This window comes from Sorex araneus, chromosome X (assembly GCF_027595985.1).
Source record: "Sorex araneus isolate mSorAra2 chromosome X, mSorAra2.pri, whole genome shotgun sequence".
NCBI lineage: Eukaryota > Metazoa > Chordata > Mammalia > Eulipotyphla > Soricidae > Sorex > Sorex araneus.
The window spans coordinates 157,093,154-157,118,456 of record NC_073313.1 but is presented as its reverse complement, the minus strand read 5'-3'; the positions used below and the strand labels follow the sequence as shown (position 1 = coordinate 157,118,456).

At 59.8% G+C, this 25,303-nt stretch overlaps 2 protein-coding genes across 7 annotated transcripts in view; both read right to left on the bottom strand.

The window, feature by feature from the left end:
- Positions 1 to 269: 269 nt before the first annotated feature.
- ASB1 (ankyrin repeat and SOCS box containing 1) lies at positions 270 to 8,924 on the bottom strand. Its single transcript, XM_055120742.1, has 5 exons — positions 8,791 to 8,924; positions 6,517 to 6,658; positions 5,791 to 6,093; positions 1,035 to 1,420; positions 270 to 729 (listed from the first exon to the last, which is right to left on the bottom strand). The coding sequence occupies exons 1-5, from the start codon at positions 8,831 to 8,833 to the stop codon at positions 602 to 604; spliced, it is 1,002 nt and encodes a 333-aa protein (XP_054976717.1). The 5' UTR covers positions 8,834 to 8,924; the 3' UTR covers positions 270 to 601.
- Positions 8,925 to 11,944: 3,020 nt separating this feature from the next.
- TRAF3IP1 (TRAF3 interacting protein 1) overlaps positions 11,945 to 25,303 on the bottom strand; it is a 31,720-nt gene continuing 18,361 nt past the window's right edge. For 3 of the 6 annotated variants that reach the window (XM_055120731.1, XM_055120730.1, XM_055120726.1), the window contains 2 exons: positions 14,956 to 15,179; positions 11,945 to 13,329 (listed from right to left, as the gene is read on the bottom strand). In XM_055120731.1, coding sequence (XP_054976706.1) covers positions 13,170 to 13,329; positions 14,956 to 15,179 — 384 coding nt within the window. In that variant the 3' untranslated portion in view covers positions 11,945 to 13,169. Of the gene's footprint in view, positions 13,330 to 14,955; positions 15,201 to 25,303 lie in introns of all 6 variants that reach the window. The other 3 variants (XM_055120724.1, XM_055120725.1, XM_055120727.1) reach the window with 1 other exon arrangement.

The following is a 25,303-nucleotide window of genomic DNA, read 5'->3' as shown; positions in this document are numbered from 1 at the left end:
CAGCTCAGGACGCAGCTCCAGGAGGGAAGGGCAATCGCTGGCCACGAGGGCTGAGCCAGGGCCCCCGGCCTCTCAATGGCCTCGTGAGCGGGAGCCCCTCGGCGGGCACACAGGCTGTCCTGGTCAGAACGGGCAGCGCTGCACAGCCGTCCCGAGATGTGCCAGGCCTGGGTCCTGCCTTGGAGCCGTCTTCGAGCCAGGAAACCATCTTTGAACGAGCAGCGTGTAGGTGGGTGGCAGAGAGGAAACAAACCGGCAAACTCAAGAAGTGCCTTTGTGGGGTCATCCCCTACCGGTCCCTTTCACCCAGGGACTGGAGCTTTAATGAACAGTCACAGAGGCCAGGCCAGACAGTGCGGTGGGGAGGGCGCTGGCCTGCACACGGCCGACCCGGGTCCCGTCCCCGAGTATTGCCAGGAGTAACTCCCGAGTGCGGCGATGGGAGGAACCCCTGAGCATCACTGGGGGTGGCCCCAAAACAAACCAAAGCGATCACCCGAACAAACCAGTAAAGCCCGTGGGTCTGCAAAGTGCTGGAGTCTCCCTGTGGGAGCAGGAGCCGCGGCCCCGCCAGAGTCACCGCACGCACAGCAGGGCGCCGCTACTCGTGCAGCAGGAACCTCTTCACGGCGTCGGGCAGGGGCAGCGCGGGGATGAGGTGCAGACGGGTCTTGCCCAGAGCGGCTCGCACAGCCACGCGGCACAGGTCCAGCAGGCTCCTGGGGACACCTGGGCAGTGGGAGGGAGGCACACGAGGGGCATCAGCTCCAGGGAAGGGGGCAGCGCCGGGGCTCCCCGTCTGTGCCCTCCTGCCGACCAACATGCTGTGTCCCCGCGAGCCCTGGCAATCACAGACGGGCACCGCGCAGGCAGGCGGCCACGGGCAGGCTCGCTGCAGTGGGGAGCTGAGACGCGCCCAGGGTGACGGGCCGTTCCGGGAGGTCGCGGCCCTGGGCGGGCTCACTGAGGGGTTCTTGCTGCCACGTGGCCCGCCCCCACCCGGCCCAGCAGCCCAGGCCGAAGGGGCCACTCACTTCTCGCCTCCTTAAAGACCTGCAGGGCCTCGGGGTCCACCTTCCGCCTGCCCCTCGACTCGGGGCCCAAGGCGTCCCACTCGACCAGGCTGAGGTCGGCGCCGAAGTCCACGAGCAGGCTCACGAAGGCCGCCTCGCAGCCGTGGCGCAGGACGGCGTCCAGCACGCAGCGCGGCGAGTCGCGGGGGAAGCTCTGCGTGAGCACGGGGCCGCTGCAGTTGAAGTCGGGGTTCGCGCCGGCCTGCAGCAGCAGCTTGAAGCACTGCAAGTTGTGGTAGGCGGCGCTGATGTATAGGGGGCAGACCACCAGCGAGGTCAGCCGCCGCGAGAAGGGGGGCCGGCTGTCGGGGCTCAGGTGGTGGCTCACGTCCACATCGGCCCCGTACCTGCGGGGAGACGGGAAAGCAGCTCGCCGCCACTCGGGCCCCTAGATGCGGCCTGGGCTTGGGAGCCCTAGGGAGTCCCTGGCACCACAGACATGGCCCAAAGTGGGGGCCCCAAGCCAACCCCCACCCCCGCAGTCAGGGTCTGAGCTCGGGGAGCCCCAGAAGCCCCCAGCACCTACGGACACGGCCCACAGATGGTGAGCACAGAGGCCGCAGTCTCCAGAGGCCCTGCTGGATGAGCCCGATGTGAGAGCAGAGAAATCTGCGTCCCTCACCCATGAAGCCCTGGGTCCCACCCGCAGCAACCATGGCCGGACCAAACGCGTGAGTCTGAGGTGGGCTGGGCAAACGGGAGGGCAGGAGCGTGGGAGGCAGGAGGGCAGGAGGGCAGGAGCGTGGGAGGCAGGAGGGCAGGAGGGCAGGAGGGTGGGAGGCAGGAGAGCAGGAGGGCAGGAGGGTGGGAAGGCAGGAGAGCAGGAGGGCAGGAGAGCGGGAGGGGGGAGGCAGGAGGGCGGAAGGGCAGGAGGGGGGAGGGGGGAGGGGGGAGGGGGAGGCCGGGAGGGCGGGAGGACAGGCTCGCAGCCCCTCGCAGCCCCAGACGGTAGGCTAGGGTACACAACTGCACAGCAAAAGAGACTCCTGGGCTGATTCGCTGGCGTCTGGAGGACAATCCAGCAGGCTGAGGTGCCTTCCCCAGGGCAGCCACGCCGGGCTCAATACCCAGCGCCCCAGAATCCCCTGGGTCCGCGAGGCACGATCCCTGAGCACAGAGGCAGGAGTAAGCTCTGAGCACTGCTGGGTGTAGCCCCAAATAACCAAAAAATTTCTATTTTAAGATCATGCCCAGCCTACACATGGCCCCTGAGCACCCACCGGAGTGGCCCCTAGTTAAAAACGAGAGAGGAAAATCAACCAAGCTCCCGTCACTGACGTACACACACTCCGGCGTCTCCTCTCTGTGACCGAGGGGCACTGCGCCACAAGTCCCTGGAAAGCAAGCGCAGAGCCAGCGCGGGGCACTGCAGGGATGGAGCCGTCAGTCAGAACCATCTAGACAGTCAGGCCCTCTCCAGAGACACGGGAGGAGACCGACAAACACACTGTGCGTATGCACAAGCTGCCTATGGGCGGTGAGGGGCCAGGATCCCTGACACAGTAAAGACGAACCTCGAGCAGAAGCCAGGGACCCACACCAGGAGCCAGCCTCTCCCTGAGGGTGCGGGACCGACACCAGGAGCCTCTCCCTGCGGGTGCGGGGACCGACACCAGGAGCCAGCCCCTCCCTGCGGGTGCTCACCTACTGAGCTGAAGGTGTGAGAGAGATCAACTGGGAAAGGAGCTGATTGAGACCGAAAGGGAAGGGGTGAACTGGCTCTAGTCTCTGAAGATGCGATCTGCCACGTGCAGTGAGTACCAGCTTGCGTCATGTCTCCAAGACAGCCCCGCGCTCTGGGGCCCCCTGGGGCCTCCCAGTCCTGAGGTCTGGGTGGGGAAGGGGAGACAGAGGACGGGGCAGGGCACCAACATGCAGGGCCGTGATGGAAACGGCCAGCCAACGCTCCCTCCGGTCTCCACAGCACTGTCCCCAGAGCCACCCTGGCGTCCAGGCAGCACGGGGGGGGGGGGGGGGGGGGACACGGAGACCCACACAATGTGCTGGCGTGACCACTGCAGACGCAACACCTCGGAGCTGCAAAGCGCAGCGTGACATCCCCACGACACTCCAGGAGGGCAGGAAGCAGGCCCAGGGCGGGGAGAGGCTGCAGGACGCCGCTGGCGACCCGGGGGAGCGCCTCTCACTCAGAAAGACACATGGCCAGGAGCCAGCTCACTGCACCCCGCGCGTCCCAGAACCCCCCACTTGAGTATCACTGGCACAGCCACCAGGCCCACGCCGTCCATCAACCTGACCCCGCACGCACAGGGACACCATCCCCACCTTCACACAAACATCGGTGACCCGACTCTGGGCATTTTCAGCAGCAAACGGGACCCACGAATGCCACCGTGCCTGCAGAAGCTGTGGGCAGCAGGCCTGGAGGAAGCTGTCCCCGCGCCTCCTGTCCAGGCCCCAGGCCTGCGGCCGGGCCACAGAATCCCACACACACCCCACTGAAAGGCCCAAAGGGATTCTGGAACCCCCACAGAATTCAGACTGACCCTACCCCAGGAAATTCCAGGCTGACTTTCCCTCTTCTGTCTTTCTCTCACACAAGACCAAGTTTTATTCCCCTTCACACACAGTACATGATGGTTCAGAACTAATAGTCCAGTAATCGTTAAAGAAAAGCAGATCAAATAGAGCTTGCCAATCCTTAAGCTTAAGTTTCCAGCAGAAATAAATAAAATCAAGGATTAGAACTGAGAATTGGTTCAGAATCTGAATCTGCCTTTTATTCGTTTTTCCGGCACACGACTTCAAAGACCCCAACTGTTCTCCTGCGTCTCGGGTACCGGTCAGCCTCTCCAAAGCAGGGAGGCCCTGGGGCCACCTTCTCACCCGCTAATGCAGTGTCTCCCACCGTGGGCTAGGAGGATCCAGCCGTGGCGTCAGCCTCAACACAACTGTGGGAGCACTAGGTGTCTGTTTCTAAAGGAAAGAATATTTCGGAGCCAGAGCCATAGGACAGCAAAAGGGTGTCGCCTTGCACACGGCCAACGCAGGCTCGATCCCCGGCATCCCATATGGTTCCCCAAGCCCGCCAGGAGTAATTCCTGAGTGCAGAGCCAGGAGGAATCCCTGAGCATCGCCGGTTGTGGTCCCCCAAAAAGTAGAAATAAATAAAAACGAAACTTCAAAAAACTAAATCAAATACTAAAAGGAAGAGTCTCTCCAGTGAAAAAGGGGGCGGCAGGCCCAATCCGTCCGGTAGCCCAACCGAAGCCACCTGAAGGGCGCCCACCTCCCCTCATGCGACATCGCCTGCCCTCCCCGCCCGGGCCCAGGGCTGAGTCCAGGCTGGGGAATCCACACCTGCCAGTCAACTTCCTTCCGGGCTGGCCTCCACGGCCCTGCTCTGTCCACCGCACCCGGAGCCGGGAGCTGTCCCTCAGCCTTTCCACACTGAGAACTGGCCCCTGACACTCTGTCTCTGTCGAGCCCCGGAGACACGCGACAGACAGGGAAGAGGCGTCAGCGTCACAGTGGGAAGAAGACATAAACCCTCTCCCGGCAACAAAACACAAACGAAACCGCCCACAAGATGAAGGGGTGGGGGCCGGAGAGACAGTCCCGCGGTGACAGTGACGAGACTCCCGCCAGGAGAAGCGCAAGCACCTCCAGGTGTGGCCGCGGCCTAAACCCAACAAAATCCTTGAGCACGGACGAAGCAGGCATGGGGGAGCCCAGGGAGGCAGGAGCGCAGGGCACGGCCACCACAGGCCGGCAGACACGCCCGCGCTGGTTCCAGCGCCCACAATGCTGTCTGACCCGAAAACTCAGTTTGGTTTTTCAGGGCTGCTACGGAGATCCCGGCCGGCCGAGAACTCAGCTTTCGATCCTCCCCTGAAGGCCCTCAATAAAATGCTTTGATTCCCCCTCAAATATATATTAGCATTAGCTTGGAGTTTCCTGGCTGTTTGGGCGGCTGCACCCGGCAGAGCTCAGGTTACTCCTGGATCCGCACTCAGGACCACTCTGGGCTCCGAGACACGCGGGCGGGCTGCTCGCGAGGCAGTCTGTACTCTCTGCCCCCAAATCAGTATTTCTGACAACTCAGAGAAGCCTCAAGCGGACAGGACTGGCCCGCGAGAGCTAAGAAAGCAGCACTCCTCAGCTTTTACACGTGTGACCGGCACCTGTCCTGCCTGCACTGTTCCGAAGGGGCGTGGACCAGGGGGAAGCCAGAACACACGCGCTCAGAATGCTCTGGTCGGTTCTTCCCAGAGGTGCTCAGGGGCGCATTCCCTCGACTCCTGACTGGGCACCCCAGCCCAGGGATGGTTGGGTGGGCAGGCCCAGCAGCGCAGGGGTCAGCATGCACGACCTGGCTCCCCAAGCTTGCGGACTCTTTATTGGGTGGGGTCCCCAGGCCAGCCTCGGACCTACCCCGGGCCGGCCATGGGCCAGGCAAACACCCACCCACTCTGCTACGCTCCAGCTTAAGTTCATCACCTTAATCAAAACTTTCTCCATAACCACAAAAACAAAGAGGAAGCCAACTTCCCTGGGGCAGGCAGAGCCCCACGGCAGTCCCCGGAGAGTCCCCTACCCGTGGGGGGGATCAAACACTCAACTTGGAAGCTCAAGAATCCGTGACATGAAAGTAAAATAAAATCAAGGAAAGTGGGGAGCGGGGAGATAAAGTCCACCAGGAAGCAGAGGGGCAGGCTGGGGAGCCAGGCGAGGGTGGGCCCCGGCCCCGACTGACCTGACCAGCACCTGCAGGATGTCGGCCCTGCCCACCCGCGCCGCATGGTACACGGGCGTGCTGCAGTGGTGCCGGCTGCCGTTGGGGTCAGCACCGGCCTCCAGGAGGATGCGCGCGCTCTCCAGATGCCCGTTCACCACGGCCATGTAGAGGGCGGTCTGGCCCTTGACGTCCACCAGGTCCACCTCGGCCCCCTTCCGGATCAGGAAGTCCACACAGTCGCCATGGCCGGCGGTGGCGGCAATGCGCAGCGGCGTGCAGGGGAGCCAGCCGCAGCACCACACGGACTTCTCGTTGATGCGGCTAGAGACAGGGAGCCGGGCGGTGAGGACAGGCGGCACCCCCTCGAAGGCCCTGGCGGCACTGCAGTGGGTCCCTTCTGCTCTGCCACAGCCACGCAGGCCCCACCCGGCACCTCCCCAGCCACTGGCAGAGGCACCCAGGGCAGCAAGCAGAGACCGAAGGACCGAGCCCCCCAGCTCTCTCCTGCAGCTGCGCACCACGGCTGTCAGCAAGGGGCCGAGCACGGGGGAGGGGCAGGAGCCATGAGAACGGGCACACTCCTGCCCCCTGCTCCTGGGGCCGTCGGCGGCCCAAGGCTCTCCCAGCCGCTCCCCACCGAAGCTGGCAGGGAAAGCGCCACCGGCCTGCAGTGATGAAACTGGCCCTGGGGGGCTGGGAGCAGCTCGGGAGCGCAGAGCAGACAGCGGGGGGCACGGCGCCCACCTCTGGTAGCCCTCCTCCTGCAGCAGGCGCCGCAGGGTCTGCAGGTCCCCCACGTAGGCCGCGTCATGGAGCCGCGTGTCGTCACAGTGCTCCAGCGGGTGGTCACAGAACTGCTCCCTCAGCCACTCCTTCAGGCGGGAACCTGCACTGGAGACGGAGGGCTCCCGTCACTGCACAGACTCAAGAACCCGAGGCAGGACGGCAGGCAGGGTACCGGCCCGGCACACGCTGACCTGGGCTCGATCCCCAGCACCCCAGAGCACCTCCCGGCCCGCTGGGAGTAGCTCTCAGTGCAGCCCCCAAAATACCCCCCACACCCAACTCTCCGGATCATCACCACTGCCGTGCTCCAGGAGCTTCCGGAGCAGGAAAAACCAATCCCCACAGCGGGAGGGCACCTGCCTTGCACGTGGCCGAGCCAGGTCTGATCGACACCACATGAGCCCCAGAGCCTGACAGGGCCAAGTCAGGCTGTGGCCGAAAGACAAAGAGAAAAGATCCCCCTCTCTAGCACACTCCTGACTGCAGGTATGAGGTGAGGGGGTGTGTGAATGAGCCAAACCTACTTAAGATCCTAAGCAAAATGTTGTAGCACTGTCGCACTGTCGTCCTATTGTTCACTGATCGATTTGCTCGAGCGGGCGCCAGTAGCATCTCCACTGTGAGACTTGTTACTATTTTTGGTTGTTACTATTTTGGGCATATCGAATACGCCATGGGGAGCTTGCCTGGCTCTGCTGTGCGGGCGAGATACTCTCGGTAGCTTGCCGGGCTCTCCGAGAGGGACGGAGGAATCGAACCCGGCTCAGCCGTGTGCAAGGCAAACGCCCTCCCCGCTGTGCTATCGCTCCAGCCTAAACAAAATATTAGCAAGGTGAAATGAAGCACATGCCCAAGTAAACTGACGCTAGTTTCCAAGAACGCAACATCTTAATACTGGACAAACATGCAACGGTCTCCTGTGCACAGAAGGACACCAGAGAGGGTATTCGATGGCACACGTTAGTACGTCTGAGGACTGGGGTCTGGCCCACAACCGCATGGCCTCCCGAGCACCAGCTGCCCCGACAATGGGAAGCAGGGGGAGGGGTGGCCCTGGACGCGGGAGGGAAGAACACTGACAGCTTAAAATTCAGCACCAAACACTGCCGCCTGTCTCTGTACTGGTGTGGGGAAAGCCAGAGCAGTGACCACAGGCCGCTCACTAAACTGTAACTGAGGGCTGGCACACCGCCCGCGAGAAGGTGCGGTGCCAGGAGATGCAAAGTGACCCCAGATAAATTAAGTGTCAACAAATGGGCCAGGAGTGATAGTGCAGCGGGGAGGGAGTTGGCCTCGACACGGCTGACCCGGGTTCCATCCCTGGCATGCTATATACTCCCGAGCACTGCCGGGAGTAATTCCTGAGTGCAGAGCCAGGAGAAACCCCTGAGCACTGCCAGGTGTGGCCCCAAAAAGCCAAAAGAAAACAAAGTTTCGACGAATCTCTTTACGGTTCTGATGTGAGATACATGATCCCCCCAAAAATTCAAAAAGTTCATCTGTGAATATGAAGACCTTGGTAGGAGCAACCTGGGCTACAACAAACCCTTTCGGGGTCGCGCTGGTATGATACAGGCACTTAGGCACGGTGACCTGCGCCCGGCGCTCCGGGGCGTGGCCCCCAGAGACGTAAACAAGGACACGAGTAAGGATTAAGATGACAAACGATTCTTATGGAAACGTGGGAAAATAGGACCGTGACTTTCAAGCGTCCAAAACGGTGTTCCCAGAGGGGAGGGGGCCGGCGGGACAGTGGTCGGCGCAGAGGCGGGAGGGGGCTGTGGGGGGTCGGGCCCGCAGAGGGGGTGTCGGGGCCCCGCAGTGGGGCTGGGGGGGGTCGGGCGCCGCAGGGGGGGTCGGGCCCCGCTGTGGGAGGGGGTTCGGGCGCCGCAGGGGGGGTCGGGCCCCGCAGAGGGAGGGGGGTCGGGCCCCACAGAGGGGGGTGTCGGGGCCCCGCAGTGGGAGGGGGGTCGGGCCCCGCAGGGAGGGGTCGGGCCCCGCAGAGGGAGGGGGTCGGGCCCCGCAGAGGGGTCGGGCCCCTGCCGCCCGGCTGCCCCCAGCACCCCCAGCCGCGACCCGGGCCCGGGAGGGCTCGCGGCGCTGGGGGGTCGCAGGGCTCCTGACACGCGCGGCCCGGCCGGTCAGCGCCCGCGGGGACCCCCGTCCTCCCGCGGCCACCCCAGGGCCCGGCCCGGCTCCCCGCCCCCTCGGCGGGTGGTCGCGCCACGTTACCTGCCGGCCCGGGCCGCAGCTCGGGGCCGCCGCCCTCCGCCATGGGCACCGCCAGCTCCGAGCCTCAGAGCAGCTGCTTCCGGGGCGCGACCCCCGCGGGGCGACTTCCGGCCGCGACCCGGACATCCGCTTCCGGGCCGTGGGGGCGGGCCTTCCGCCGGGCGTCTCCTCAGAGCCCGGCCGCGGACGCCCTGACGGCAGTTCCGGGGCCATCCCGGCCCGCCCCGACCCCCGAGCGTGGGCCCGAGTAGCCGGGACGCGCCACGCGTGACCCCAAAACATCCCGGCCCGTGGGAAAGCCGGGCGGCTGCCTCACGGCGGAGCCGGAGCCAGGGCGCGCGGGGAGGGCGTCGCCCGCCGGGCACAGCCCCCGCGTCACCCACTCGGACGCCGTGGCCGGAGGTCAGCGCGGGGACGCAGCACCGCTGGGTGCAGGCCCCCCGGGGCCAGGCCGACCTCCCTCCCGTCGGCCTCCTCCGGGGTCCCTCCTGGGGGACTTGGACACGGCGTCTGCCCCACTCGGCGCCCAGGAGAAAGCTCAGCCCGCATCTCTCCCGAGAGCCCTCCGGGGCCCTCTGCACGCCAGCAGCGCCAGCGTGAGGCCGGCCCCCTCCGAGCACCGGAGCAAGAGTCCCCGGAAACACGGGAAGGGAGCGGAGGAAGGGGCGAGAGGAGGCCGGCGCCTTCCTCCAGAGACGCTCTGACGGGGTAGATTTCTTTTCTCCAAGGTCACGAGCGGGAAACAGCCCGGGGGCGGGAGGCCTGGGCTGTCTGAGCCCTGCAGCCTCCCTGGGGCGCCACACGCCCCTCCCCTCTGGCCGGCCGCGCGCGCTAAGGGCTTGTAATCACATCCTGCGTTTCCTTTCCCAGCCAGAAAGCGTTCCGGGGAAATGCCGGGGCGCCTGTTTCCTCGAGGAAGTCTGTTTAGTGTAAGGCCCAGCTCCACAGGCGGAGGCAGCCCCGCCGAGAGCAGGCCAGCCGAGAGCAGGGGTGCCTGCCCACCTCTGCTGCCCTCCCACTGCCCTCCCACACAGCCAGAAGCATCGCGCGAGGAGAGGCTTCAAAGGTGCCTCTGGGGGGGACGGGTGCACAGGGGCCAAAGGGGGAACCCTGATGCAGCTCACGTGGGACCACTCCGCTGTCACTTACAGTCATCTCCCCCTCACTGAGGGTCCCTGAGACCGAGGTCAGTGGCACAGTGACATTCTGGCAGGTGCAGACTCGGATCCAGGAGCACCAGTTTGAAGGCCGTAGGAGGGGGGCTGTTGGTCTCAATCCTGGCCCGGCAGGGATAGTCCCTCTCCCCTCCCCTCCCCTCCCCTCCCCTCCCCTCTCCTCTCCTCTCTCTCTCTCCCCTCTCTCTCTCTCTCTCTCCTCTCTCTCTCTCTTTTTCTCTCTCTCTCTCCTCTCCCTCCCTCCCTCCCTCCCTCCCTTCTCTCTCTCTCCCCACAGAGCGTGCAGCTGTGACATCCCGCTCCCATGGCAGGGGACAGTGTGACCTGTCACAGGTCTGCTCTGGACACAAGGCTCCCAGGGGCGCAGGCCGGGCAGCAGCTGACAGGATGCCTGAGCAGGGACCCGGCAGGTGACTCGCATCACGCATGGTCGAGCTCAGTGGAGGGTCCCACAGCCCTCCCTACCCTGCCTGACCCTGGCACCACCAGCCCCTTCCGCTTTAGGGCTCCCGTGCACCCGCTCCTACCGGAAAGGCCAGCTGGCCCGGCTTCGGGTGACCACGGGGCAGACACTCCGTTTTCAGTGGAGTCTGAAAACTGGCACATTTCCTTCCTCCGCTGTGAAGTCGGGGTACGCTGATGACAGCCGAAGTGGGGGCCTGCACCCACTGGCTCTTCCACGCCCGACACCGCCCAGCTGGGAACTGCCAGAACCAAGGGCTCTGCGGTGACGGCTCTGGAGGCAGCACCCCGAGACCCACATCTAGGGGCACTGTACCGTGCAGGGCTGCTGAGCAGCTCAGGACCCGGAACTGGACACGGGCAATCCCTGTGCTGGCCAGAGTTTGAGGGTCACTCTGGCTCACTCACTGCACTGCCTCCTCATGGCGCTCCTGGAAAGGCGAGGTGAAGGCACAGCCAGGGGGTGGCACTGTAGGGAGCACCCCTGCCTGGGGAAGGACCCCAACACATCCCCTGTCCACGTCACTTGGCTTCACTCATTCCCGCCCACCCCATGCAAGGCTCAACACAGGGTCCCTCCCCCACAGGGACCCTGAGTCCGAGAGGACACTGGGATGTGGGCTCCAGGCATGGGGCCCCAGCACCCCCTGACCTCCGGCCCTGATGCCGTGGGTTGTGGGCTGATTTTTCTCCTTAGCAAGACAGTTAAATGACACGGAAAGGAGACTTCTGAAAGGAGCACTGCTATGGGAGACTGTGTCTGGTGCTTCGTGGAAACTAAGTATAAAAATCAAAGTGAAACGTCTCCAGGCGGCACTCGGGGCACAGTGCTGGACACCACCAGCCGCAGAAACCAAAATTGAGCACAAGAAACCAAACAGCTCAATTTTTTGTCTGAATCATTTTTCTCAAAAACTATTTCCTTTGGATATACCCTAGTGCCTTTTTGATTGTTTTCATTTGCTTTTGGGCTACACCCAGCGGTGCACAGGGGTTAGTCCTAGCTCTGCATTCAGGGTTCGCCCCTGGCAGGCTCAGGGGGCATGAGGGATGTCCAGGATTGAACAGGGGTCGGCAGCATGCAAGGCGGGCGCCCGCCCTATGGCCTACCGCTTGGCCCCACCAGCTCAACTTTTAAACTGAAATCCCTACAGCTGGATTTCAATCCTTCCCCCACACTTGTGAAACTGAAATAAAGCTTAAAAGAGATGAGACCCCTCCCCTCCAAGGGTTCTCAAGGTGGGACACAACAGTGGGACTGGAGCGGCCCAGGCAGGGACACACAGTGACCACACACAGTCTCCCGACACTGGATAAACACCCTGAGATTTCTCAAAACCATTTCACCTGTCTGAACTTCAGTTCACACAGAAAAGTGAAGTGTCACACTAGGAGTGAAAATGTGTGGATTCCCGAACTTCCTTAGGAAGAAAAATAAAATGCACGTTTCAAAATCAGAGTTCAGATGCATATACATTTTCTTTTCAGGTGCAAACTAAATTCCACAACCCAAAGGCTTAGAGAAAAAATACGTAATCATCTTTAATGATTCATGTATAAAACAAAAATAAACTTTATGATACGATTTGACAGACTACTTCATACAAAATCTTACTGGCATACAATGTGTGTCATTTTTTTTGGAAACACAAAAGTTCTAGCACAGATACAAATTCACGAAAAGTGGCGCTTTAACTGGAAGCAACTGGTGCAGACTGCTGTGCACACGCGCTGAGCGTGCGGGGCTCACGCAACACAGCAGGTGGCGGGGCTGTGCGGGTGCTGAGGAGAGACTAGCTTCCTGGCGCGAGACTTGGGCAATTGCTCGTGAACTGCCGGGCGGGTCGCAGGCCCACATGCAGAGCCTTAATTCCAGACCCTGACGAGCATGGGGCTCCCAGCAGTGTGAGGCGGGACCCCCTGAGCAATGCCAGGGACCCCCCTCGCCACGGGAAAAGAAACTAAATCATGCCATTTGTGGTGATCCTTCAACAAAATATTTTGGGATCATCCAAACACTTAACATGTCAGCTTTGGTCTCTGATGAGCAAGATGGAAAAACGGAAGAGTCAGGTCCATCAGGGATCTGCGTGGTGGGGTCCCCAACACCAGTGAAGGCCAGAACCGGCACTTACAGTATCAGACATGGGAAAAAGGAAACAAAAACCAGGTTTTAAAGACTCTTTGCTTTAAAAAACAATTTCCCCAAAAATGGTAACATAAAACATGTTGGGGATCAGAACATCCTTTCAGGAACAAGTGGCCCTGGACCACCTGTGTCGGGGTGCCGAGGGTGAACCCCAAAACTGGGCAAAAAAGCTCTTACAGAGAACTGGGTTCCTGCATGGGGTGCACCTGTGCCTCTGAAGGGGGCCCTGGGCCCAGCAGGGAAAGGGAACTGCAGTCCCTGACAGCCACAGCCTGGACACTGTCCACTCGGCTACGCTCTCTACTTGGTGACAGAAACCCGAGCGAGAGGGAAGAGGGGCCAGTCGGGAAAAGCTCCTGGAAACTGAGTGGACATGACCTTCAGGGACAAGAAAGTGTGCACGCTCCTCCCAGGGAGTGGACGCTCCCTGCGCCTCCGTCGCTGGCCGGCCAGACCCGGAAGCTGCCCTCTGTGTGCGCCACCAGTGCGACCTGGGGCCAACGTGCACGGAAACGCAAGAGCCCCGCAAAGAGACGCCTCACACCTGTGTCTGCAGGAGCGATTTATGGCGGGTAACGGGGGTCCCAGGACGCTCAGCGTCTGGCGCTCAGGGTGTAGACCAGCTTCTGGATCTTCTCGTCGTTCCTGAGGATGTTGGCCTTCACGGCGCAGATCTTGTCCTGCTGGTCTCTGATGAGCTGCTCCAGCTCCCCCAGCTCTGCCTTCAGTGGCTCCACGGCGCTGTCGGTAATGCTGGCGGGGACAGGGCAGCTCATCAGAGACCCCAGAAGCACTTTCTCCCCCAGAGGAAAGGGGTTTGGCCTGTGGGTACAAGATGCAGCAGACAGGGACGACCCCCCTCCTGGGGGCTCACCAGTCTCCCTGCGAGGGCTCGGCACAAGACAAACCGCCAAGGGGCTAACACTTCCAAAAAGGTGGGACACCCAGGGAAGGGGGGCCGGGCCCAGCAGCACCCAGAACCCCACCACAGAGCAGCCACCTTTCTGGCCGGAGGAATCCCCGGCTCGCTGCTGGCCAGGGTCTAGGACAAGGCTGAGAAGGTGCGGGTGGTAAGTGCCTGCCCACACTAGCCACCTACAGGGCACACACTGACCAGCTGGGCAGTGCCCATGGGCCCATTAATACCAGGTACAATGACGTTTTCGGCTCCCAAAGGAGAGCTGGGCTGATAATGAAAAGCAGTATGTCTGTGGGGCTGAACACACCCAGTGAACAGGCAGAACAGCGTGGCCTGGCACAAGAGCACTGGATGCAAGAGCTTTCACGGAGGCGAATCAAACCAAGTAAGAGTTGAGTGCTCCCTGCACCCGGACACACAGGCACAAACATGGACAGGCAAGCACAGTCGGGCAAATACGGGGTGCAAACAGGAAAGGGGGCAGAATCGGACAGACAAACACGAACAAGCAAACATGGGACACAAACACGGACGGGCAAACATGGACAAGCAAACATGGGACACAGATACAAACAGGCAAATATGGAGGGACAAAACAAGGCGCAAACACGGGCACAAACACGAATGGGCCAACATAGATGGGCAAACATGGGGGCAAACACAGGTGGATTAACACGGCCGGGCAAACAAGGGCTCAAACACGGGTGGGTCAACACAGCCGGGCAAACACGGGGCGCAAACACGGGTGGGTTAACACGGGCAGGCAAACATGGGGCGCAAACAACGGGTGGGTCAACACGGCCGGGCAAACACGGGGCACAAACACGGGTGGGTTAACACGGACAGGCAAACATGGGGCACAAACACGGGTGGGTTAACACGGCCGGGCAAACATGGAGAGCAAACACAGGTGGGTTAACACACGCAGGGAAACACGGGGCACAAACACGGGTGGGTAAACATGGCCGGGCAAATATGGGGCACAAACACAGACAGGCTAACGCAGACAGATGCGCAAAGCCTGCCCTGGAACACCCCCACGCTGTGCCGGCCAAAGCACGCCTGCAGCGCACACGCCAGCCGTCAGCTCCAGTAAGCCGGCAGGAGGCCCGCACGGTCCAGGCAGCTCTGAGCTCAGGGCAAACAGACCCTGCACCTGCGGGGCTCTCACCCATGCGGGGGGCGGGGGGCGCGGGGGCTCCCCAGTGGTGCTCAGGGTCACTCCTGGTACGACTGAGGGGCCAGGAGGTGTCAAGGATGGAACCAGGAGCAGCTGCGTACAAGGCTGGTGCCCCAGCCCTGTGCTCCTGCCAGCCCTGGCAGGACACCTCACCTGTGTGTGAAGCCCACCAAGATACGCCCTGTGCCAGCTAGTCTGGGGGTTCAGAGAGCAGGAGGGAGGGCCTGAGACTGCCCCGCCCCGCCCTTCCCTCCCACCCACTCCGCCCCTCCCCTCCCACCTCTGCTCCTTCTGCAGGGCCTCTGCGTGCTGCCGTCGCTCCTGGCGCCACAGGCCAAGCTCGTTGTGCATGGCGTCCACGTCCTCCTGGATGTAGTCCATGACCTTGCCCAGGGGCAGTGCACTCCTGCACAGGCTCTGGATGGAGGTGCGAAGCTTCTCGATCTCCTTGGTGACAATGTCCTTCTCCTTCTTCCACGCGGATTCAAAGACAAGCGACTTCTCCTGGGCGGGAGACACACGCGCCTTCAGTCAGGCGCAGGGGGGAGCACTGTGGCGAGCACCCACTGATCACACTGCCTGCCGGCATGGCTGGACACAGGGCTCTAGCAGGCTGCCACCCTCCCCAGTGACAGAGCGGAGGGGTGGGCTGGTGAGAAGGGTGGAGGCCTCGGACCCGCGTGTGTGGGGGGTGGGGGCAGGACAGACCAATGGAGACACACAGGGACAGAGTCCAGGGCGGGTGAGGGCCCGACCCACACCAGAACACAGAGACACGGGTTGGAGTAGCGTCACCGCCAGTGCCAGCGGTGTGTCAGGTGCAGACCGTGCGAGGACCAGGGCTGAGGCCCCTCCTGGTGCCAAGAGCCAAGTGGACAGTGGGCACCGATGCACACGGCCAGAGCAGCCTGGAGAGCTCACAGCCGGCAGAGAGAGCCCACCCCCACCTGGAGCTCAACAGAGGAAAGGTGAAGGCTGGGCACGTAGCAGGAGGGTGGGTGTCCCCCTGTGACGAGACCTGAATGGGGGACTCAGCAGAGTGGGCCCATCCTGGGGAAGGAGCTGACCCCGGGGTCACAGTGGCGAGTGTGAGCTGCAGGACGCATCTTGGGTCGGATGCCAGACAGAACCGGGAACTGGACACTGTGGAGATCCCTCCTACTCCTGCCGCAGGCCACAACACACCCAGGGCAGTGCCCTCTGCACACCCTGGCCCACCCCCCGGAGCCCCCAGACTGTCTCAGCTGAAAGCGCCCCATCCTCCGAGCCCAGGCCGCTCCCCTCGCCCAGAGGCCTACCGTGAAGGAGCGTGAGGCGCCCACTCGCCCTGCTGGGGGCTGAAAGCAGGAACGTCCGCGCTCCTCCGGACGCCCTGGCAGTCGGCTGGCTCTCCACCGCGTGGGGCTGTGCCCACCGGCTTCCCCCAGGACAGACTTTATTCCACTAGGAGTTTTAGAGGAAGATACGACGCAACTTACAACAAGTAAGATCAGCAATTCTTTTTTTTTTTTCTTTTTGGGTCACACCCAGCGATGCTCAGGGGTTACTCCTGGCTCTGCACTCAGGAATTACCCCTGGCGGTGCTCAGGGTACCATATGGGATGCTGGGGATCGAACCCGGGTCGGCCGCGTGCAAGGCAAACGCCCTACCTGCTGTGCTATCGCTCCAGCCCCAAGATCAGCAATTCTTAACCACGAACTTTTGTCCTCACGAGCATCCCTGATGGAATTCTAAAATGTATCGTAGCTATAGTTTAAATTCTATAATTCTTTTAAAATACACCAAATAGATTCTCGGTCCAAAGCATGCACCCGCCTGCGTGCCAGCAGCCCGGGCGGCCTCGCCTGCCCACTGTCCAAAGCCGGTCCCGTCCAGCCGCAACCCTAAGGCAGGGGCTGAGAACAAAGCAGTGGAGCGGTGCGGGGCAGGGGGCTCCCATGCAGGGCAGCAGAGTGGCAACCCCTCTTGAAGGCCCCTGCCCGCGGTGCCCGCCCAGGTCTACCCCAAACACAAGGGTGCCAGGAGCAGACCCCCGAGGGGCCTCCGAGTCGGCGGCTGCTCAGTCGCCTGGGCTCGGGCGGCAGAGAGTGTCTTGGGCACGAGGCTGGCCATGAGGGAGCAGGGGGGAGGCGCATGCAGGGCCCCACATCCAGCAGGGGCCTGGCACCACAGCCAGGGGGTGCCTATGCCCTGCCCCCACCACACATACGGCAGACACGCGACAAGAGAAGCAAAGAGGGGGCCTGAGACCCTGAGAAGGAACAGGATGGGCAGGATGGACAAGATGGATGGCCAGCAGTGCAGTGAGCCCATGAGAGGTCCCTGGCTGTCCACCAGTCACTCTGCCAGGCCTACAGGCCCCGCTGGAGGGGGCACAGCTGTAGGGAGCAGAGAAGGGCGGCACGCAAGGCACCTGCTCCCGCGCTCAGAAAGCAGCAGACTCGCTGGACCCCAGGACACGGAGAGTGACAAACCAACCTAAGACCTGGGGCACTGGGGCTTGCCTGGTGCAGCCCGGGGGCGGGGCCTGTTAGGGGCGGGGCCATGAGAGGCGGGACTGTTAGGGAGGGGCCGTGGTGGGCGGGGCCTGTTGTGGGCAGGGCCGTGAGGGGCGGGGCTGTTAGGGGTGGGGCCTTCCGGGGCTCTGTACCAAAACAGCTCAGCCATCAGGAAAAACCACACACAGAAGGAGCCGCTAACTACAGAGGGGGGGAGAGAGCTCATTACAGAAAGAGGGAGTGCGAGAGAGGGAGTGCGATCACACAAGGGCCGAGCAGCACTCCTGAAGGAGGCGAAGAATCCAACCCAAACATCCCTGGCAGGGGCCGAAGCGATAGTCCAGCAGGTGAGGGCGTTTCCTTGAGCACAGACGACAGGTTCAATCCCGGGCATGAACCCCGGCATCTCCTATGTCCCCTGAGCACGCCAGGAGTGATCCCTAAGTCTTAGGGTTCCCCCACGTCACAGTCTATTTCACTGTGAATTATACAGTGCAGAGCGGGAATCAGCTACGAGCACCCCCAGGTGTGGAACAAAACTAACAAAAAAAATAAAACCTTGGTGGCAAGACTCGAGCAGAGGTGCTCAGTGGGGCAGGCCGGGCAGGGCAGAAGAGTGACCCGGGCAGGGCAGAAGAGTGACCCCAGGTGAAGGACAGCAACTGCCAGAGAATCCTCTTCGCCAGACAGACGCGAAAGGCACCTGCCCTGCATACGGCCAAGCCCGGCTCAATCCCCGGCACCTCTTAGGGTTCCCTGACCATCACCAGGCGGGATCCCGAGCACAGAGTCGGGGGGCAGCCATGAGCTCCGCAGGGCGTGGCCCCCAACCAAAAGGAATAAAAAGTCCTAAATGCCACAGCAAGTGCAGGACGTGAGAATCAGGAGTCGAGGTGCTGCCCCGGGCCCTGTCACAGCCCCGAAGCTGCCCAATAACCCCGGAAGAAAGCCAGCAAGACAGGGGGATGCGGGGGGACAGTGAGGCCCTGGGCGTCCCATGGCTCCCAGTCGCCTGAGTGTGGGGCTCCACCCTCCCGACTGTAGGGTCCCACGACTCTGCCCTCACCCAAGGCAAGCCCAGCCCGGCCCCACTGAAATAACCTATTTTTCTTGCCCTCCAACTTGTCAAAGAAAGTCACGCCAAACTCTACCCTGGTCTTTGGGGCGGCAGAGCTGAGACCCGTCTGCACAGGCTGCGCAGACCCCGCCCCGCCAGCATGTCTGTCTGCAAGCGCTTACCTAGTTTTACCGAGCACACAACACATGAGTGAGCGCCGTTTGTGCTGTTCGAAATCTCCATTCCAGTGCCGGAGCGATAGCACAGCAGGTAGGGCATTTGCCTTGCACGCGGCCGACCCGGGTTCGATCCCCGGCATCCCATATGGTCCCCCAAGCACCGCCAGGAGTAGTTCCTGAGTGCAAAGCCAGGAGTAACCCCTGAGCATCGCTGGGTGTGACCCAAAAAGCAAAAAAAAAAAAGAAATCTCCATTCCAACATCGCTGCCAACTGTCATGAGCCCCTTCCCACCCCCCAGCTCACAGCAGGACCACTTCCTGCAGAACACCCCTGAACAATCCTGCCCCAGGCCAGGGGCTGGCTGCCTCTGGGCTCCAGCCCCCACCCTTCCCAAGCCTCACTTCCGTGTGGATGTCACACTGAGAGCTCCCAAAGCTCTGTGGGGGCCAGAGTCCAAAGGACACACTCCCTCTGCAGAGGGAGCCCCGGACGGGACCCCCAGTGCCCCTCAGGGAAAGCTCCTGGAACCCGCTGTGATCTCTGCACAGGGGGTCTGCAGTGCTCACACACCACAACTCCAAGCTGCCACAGAAATCCAGGTGGCCAAGGGTGTGCCAGGGCCAGGCCCCACCCGCCAGCCCCTCCCTCCCCAGCCTCGGGCAGACTCTGCTTCCTTCCCGAACAAGGGCCCTGTGGAGGCTACCCCACAGACCTCCCACAGCTCTGTCTACTTCCATGTGGGCACACACACACAAGAGAGAATACATGTGTGTGGGCATGCATGCATGTTAGCACATGCTAATACATGTATACGTGGGCACACATGCACATAAGAAAATACATCCATGTGGGCACACACACATGCTGACACATACCCATATGGACACACACATACATGCTGACACACATCCATGAAGGTGCACACACACATGCTGACCAACACCCATGTGGACACACATACACGTAGGTGCATAACCATTTGGGCTGACACACACCCATTTGGGTACACACACATGCTGACACCCACATGGGCACACACATGCTGACACACCTATGTACGCATATACATAAATGTTGACACACCGATGTGGGCAAATATGCATATGTGCACTAACACAGTGCACACTCACATGCATGCACATGTGTGCACTCACACAGGTGTATGTAACCGCACATGTACACACATACATGCACACATACGTGCCTTTCTTTTCTCTAGCTCTGATCTCTGAGAGGCCAGGGAGGCAGCCCCCGGAGCCGTGAGCAGACGCCCCTCAGGCAGGGCAGGGGCGTCAGCAAGGGAGGATCCTGAGGTGTGATGAGCAAGTGGAGAGACCCAGAACCTTAGGCTGAGGACAGGGCTCCGAGTGGGCTCCGGCCTGCATGGGTCAAGCCGGCGTTCAGCCGGCACCGGAAGGCGGAAAAGCAGAAGCTCCTTCGTAGGCCATTATGGTAAATGAAGGGAATCTGAGCAGCAAACCCACTGAACACACGTGAGGCCACACGAGATCCTAAGGGCACACGGGACACAGAACCTCGGGCCCCTAAGGGCACACGGGACACAAAACTGCGGGTCCCTAAGGGCATAGGGGACGCAAAACCGCGGGTCCCTATGGTACACGGGCTGTGAGACCACGGTCCCTCAGGAAGGAAGCAGCACAGACTAGCCTCAAGCTGCTTCAGAGCAGCCCAGGAGTGGCCGCAGAGCAAGGAGCCCATCCTGAGGTACCTGCGCAGGGCCAGACACTAGCACAGCTCTGGCTTAAAACCCTCACGGTGGGGAAAGGGGGGGCGGTGCCCCAGCAGGTCAACCTGGGGGGCGGGGGCGAGTGCATCAGCAGCCTGACACCCCAACACTGACACCCCAACATTGCCGCTGTGCCGCTGCTGGCCACACCTAACAACTCAGGACCAAGTGTCCCTAGAAATTAAACGGTCAAAGTCGGGCATGTGGGAGGCATGCCCACAGAGCACCTCCTCCCACCACACAGGCTTGTACAAGGCCTGGACCCCCCGAAACAGCGGCCGCGACCCCTCGGGCCAACGCCAGCGCCCCCACAGGAGCTCTTCCACCAGCCCTGCTCCAGAGACCCGTAAGTGAACCTCAGGAAGGTCAAACGTTGCAGTTACCCTCAGACCCGTGCAAGGCTGAACACACAGAGGTACGTCAGAGTGGGGTGGGTCAGCCTGGTGCCTGCCAAGCAGAGCCCAGCTGCCGCCTGCCCCACAGCCAGCGCCACCACCATGCCCTGGCCAAACTCCACCATCGAGAACAGCCCTCGATGTTCCTCGATGTTCCACATACTCTGCTGGAAAATTCGTATGTGGGCTTTTGTTTTGTTTTGTTTGCTTTTTGGGCCACACCCTGCGATGCTCAGGGGTTCCTCCTGGCCCTACACTCAGGAATGACTCCTGGCAGTGCTTGGGGGACCATATGGATGCCAGGGATTGAAACCAGGTTGGCCACATGCCAGGCAAAAGCCCTACCTGCTGTGCTATCGCTCCAGCCCATGTGTGGGTTTGTGACTGAAATCCCCAGGCTTTCTCAGGATCAGGACAGGCTATCTCCCCCCACTCCCCTCTACTTCCAGACGCCTCAGCAGTCACGTCCACACCCCAAAGTTGCCACCCAGTTAAAAAGCTATGCCAGCCTTACTGTCCTGATAAAAATACCAAACAAACACCATGAACAAACAAATGCCTTGGACAAACACCATGACCTCTTAGCACCTGTACTGCAACCATGGGCTGGAGCAATAGCACAATGGTAGGGCGTTTGCCTTTCACGCGGCCGACCCGGGTTCGATTCCTCCGCCCTTCTCGGAGAGCCCGGCAAGCTACCAAGAGTATCGAGCCCGCACGGCAGAGCCTGGCAAGCTACCCATGGCATATTGGATATGCCAAAAACAGTAACAATAATTCTCAAAATGAGAGACGTTACTGGTGCCCAGTCAAGCAAGTCAATGAGCAACGGAATGACAATGACAGTAACTGCAAACCATAATGCACAAAAGGAAAAGGAGAGAGAGAGCAAGAAAGAGGGACCCAGCCTCCCTGGAGGCTCCCTCCATACAGGAGACTGGGGGTCAGGGGTGGGGGGTGGGGAATGGTGGGAGGGAAACAGGGGACACTGGTGGTGGGAAATTTACACGGAGGGATGGGTGCTGATCCTGTATGACTGAAATTTAATCATGAACAGCTCTGTAAGGGTCTATCTCACGGATATTCAAGATATTAAAAAAAAAACAACACCTGACAGCTCAAGGCAGTACTGGTTAGAGCTCAAGGCCCAGAATGTTCTGTAGAAAATGGGTCCAGGGGCCGGAGCGATAGCACAGCGGGTAGGGCGTTCGCCTTGCACGCGGCCAACTTGGGTTCGATCCCGGGCATCCCATATGGTCCCCCAAGCACCGCCAGGAGTAATTCCTGAGTGCAAAGCCAGGAGTAACCCCTGAGCATCGCTTGGTGTGACCCAAAAAGCAAAAAAAAAAAAAAAAAAAAAAAAGAAAATGGGTCCAGTTCCAGGGTTCCAGGCCACCTGTAGCTCTGCTGAGGATGACAGGAGAGGAACCCTCGGGGGTTGGGCGTGAAGGGGGCGCTGTGCCCTCAGGGAATGCTGGGCCTTCTGGGGTCTGATGTGAAGGGGATGCTGAGCCCTCAGGGGAGTGTCACATGAACACGTGCTCACAGCATTGCGGACAAAAGGTAACAGTGAGGCCCAGGAGTCAGGGGGAGTGTCCAGACCTGGGCCCACCCAGTATCCATGACCTGCATGGTCAGGAGGAGCACAGGGGGAGTCAGAGAGACGGGGCTGGGGGGCCCACAGGGAACCCGGCAGCTCACACCCCTACCCGCCGTCATCGTCAGCTCAGATGACCAGAGAGGCCCAGAGCTGCCCTGGGCCCACCTCCACCCCCTTTTCCTCAAGAGCACCTTTGAAATAGGCCTCACCAGCCCCATCTCTCCACTTAGCAGGAGGCTTGGCCGGGTTCAAGGCCGGCCTCTGACTCACACCAGGACTATATAGGGCCCTGAGCACAGAGCGAGGAGTAAGGCCTGAGCACGGCTGAGTGTGGTCCAACCTCCCCTACAAAACAATACCACTTGTATCACTTGTCATCCCGTTGCTCATCAATTTGCTCAAGCGGGCGCCAGTAACATCTCCATTTGTCCCTGTCACATGCTAGTATAGTCCAATGGTGTCTGCTCGCTCCAGGAACACGAAGAGCCTCAAACCATTCGTTCAGGGTGCCACGCATTCTTTAGACATCCCGTGAAATCTAGTTAGTAAGAGCTCTAGTCAAGCAGTCATCTCTAAATCGCATCAGGTGTTCAGCCCATCTAATTTTTGACATCTTGACAAACGAGACAGCATCCCTGATTCTCAATTGTCGACAGAGGTCGGAACTCTGGATTCCTTCTCTCACTTGAGTGAAGCATGATACTCCAAGCATAGCTCTTTTGATTCCTCTTTGGGATACCCAAATAGCATTCTCATCCTGTTTGCATAGGGCCCAGATCTCTGAGGCATATGTTAGTGTAGGAAGAACAGTGGAGTTGAAAAGATGTGCCTGGAGCCAGAGGTTCTTCGTCCTCTTAACCACTTCTTCGAAACTCTTGAAGGTGTTCCACGCCACTGTCTTCCTCCTGCACAGTTCAGGTGCCAGGTCATTCATCATGTTGAGTTCTCAACCTAGGTACACATAACTGCTGCATTCGGAGATGTTCATTCCGTTGAGAGCAAAAGGAACATCAGGAACTAATCCATTTCTCATAAACATTGTCTTCGTGAGATTCAGTTGTAGTCTGGCCTTTCCACACTCATGGTTAAAGTCAGCCAGCATTCTTGCAGCTTGGCTAATGTTCGGTGTTATTAAAACGATGTCACCAGCGAAGCGGAGGTGGCGTAGTTGCTGACCATCTATCTTCACTCCCCTTCCTTCCCATTCCAGTTGTCACATGGTGATCTCAAGGATGGCACTGCAGAGTTTTGGTGAAATGGTACTGCCCTGCCGAACCCCCCTCTTTACGTCAACGATCACTTCCTTGTAGAATGGTGAGATCCTAGTGGTGAATCCATAATACAGCTCTTGGAGGATCCTGATGTACTGAGTTTGAACGCCCTGTTTGGCTAGGGCTTCAATGACCACTTCAGTCTCAACAGAATCGAGGGCCTTCTTTAAATCGATGAACGTTAGACAGAGCGGCATCTTGAACTCTTGCGAAACCTCAATGAGTTTGGTCACCATGTAGATATGGTCGATCATGTTGAATCCTTTCGGAACCCGGCTTGCTCGCATGGTTGTCCTTCGTCTAGTGTTCTGCCAATCCTATTCAGGATGACTCGAGTGAACAACTTGTAGACGATGGACAATGGGCAGATTGGGCGATAGTTGCCAATATCGTGTATGTCTTCCTTCAATAGGACCATCCTGTTGGTTTTCCATTGGGATGGAACCTTGCATTCAGACAGGTAGCGTGTGAAGAGCTGAGCCAGTGTATTGACGAGTACTGGCAGCAAATCCTTCAGGTGTTCGGGTCTTACCTTGTCTGGACCGGGTGCTATACGTGTCTTTACTGATGAAATGGCGTGTCAGATTTCGGAAGGGAATGACATATCCATCCTGCAGAATTTGTTTTGTGGGCAGGTAGACGTGGCTATTGAAGAGATCCAAGTAGAAGTCATGGATAAACTTTTCCATTGCCCTTCTGGAAGATGTGATATATCCTTCAGGACGTCAGAGGGCAGTCATCTTGGTCTTACACTTAGCGAAAGACAGGCGGGCGTTGCGAATACTTTTCCCGGCTTCTGCCGCATCAGCCAACACTGCTGCTCTTCTGTCTTTGAGGTATTCCTTTATTGCTTCTCTGCACAGCTTTGCGAGCTCGGACGTTAGCTTGTGATTGATTGCCTGAGGCTCTCACCAGACCACATTGGCAAATGAGCTCGAGAGTTTCCAAAGCAGGCGTCTGTTTGTGGCTTTCTCTCTCTTGGCATTCCTCGCACAATCATAGAGGTGCTGAACCAGTCAATCGTATTCCTCGTCCATGTTGTCAATGACAGTATCTTCCCATATTGCCACAATAGTGCCAGACAGATCCCAGTGGTGGTCGTTCTGGGAGTTCTCTTTTTAAACTTTGGAGTCCTTTCTCCCCACTATGTGAAGTACAATTTCGCATGAAGGAGACGGTGGTCTGATCCTGTTTGGAATTTTGAGACAATAGCATCATTGGTCAGGCAAAACCTTTGATTGAATATGATGTGGTCAATTTCATTGTGGAACTGTCCACCGGGAGACTCCCATGTCCAGCGTTTAGATTTGACCTTCTGGAACTATGAGTTACCATGGATGGTGTTGGTCAATATGATGAACTCAGACAGTCTCTCACCCTGTTCGTTCCATTCTAGGCCGTGGGTCCCAATGTGGAGTTCTCGGATGACCTTGTTGGTCCTATCTTGGCGTTAAAATCACCGACAATGATCTTGTAGATGGTGTAGTCTTTTTTTTTTGGGGGGGGGTCACACCCGGCAATGCACAGGGGTTACTCCTGGCAGTGCTCAGGGGACCATATGGGATGCTGGGAATCAAACCGGGTCGGCTGCATGCAAGGCAAATGCCCTACCCGCTGTGCTATTGCTCCAGCCCCCAGTGTGGTCTTCTTTATAGAACTTCTCCAGCTCCGTGTAGAACTTCTCAATTTCTTCTTCATCGTAGTTGGTTGTTGGTGCGTAGACAAAGACAGAAACTACCGGCAACAAGCCACATCTACTCAAACATAAGGGTCCAATCCGGGCTGTTAGACATTCGAACGAATCAATGCTCATGGCCAAGTTCGTGTTGATGAGGATACCGACACCACCGAGGCCTCTACTGTTGCATATTCCGATGAA

What these genes read in the sequence shown, in the direction of transcription:
- ASB1 (XM_055120742.1), bottom strand. Translation starts at nt 8,833, where the DNA reads ATGGCGGAGGGCGGCGGCCCCGAGCTGCGGCCCGGGCCGGCAG. An exon ending in CAGGAGGAGGGCTACCAGAG is followed by an intron (nt 6,094 to 6,516) that starts GTGGGCGCCGTG and finishes CCCTGTCTCTAG; the next exon opens with CCGCATCAACGAGAAGTCCG. An exon ending in GGTCTTTAAGGAGGCGAGAA is followed by an intron (nt 730 to 1,034) that starts GTGAGTGGCCCC and finishes CCCACTGCCCAG; the next exon opens with GTGTCCCCAGGAGCCTGCTG.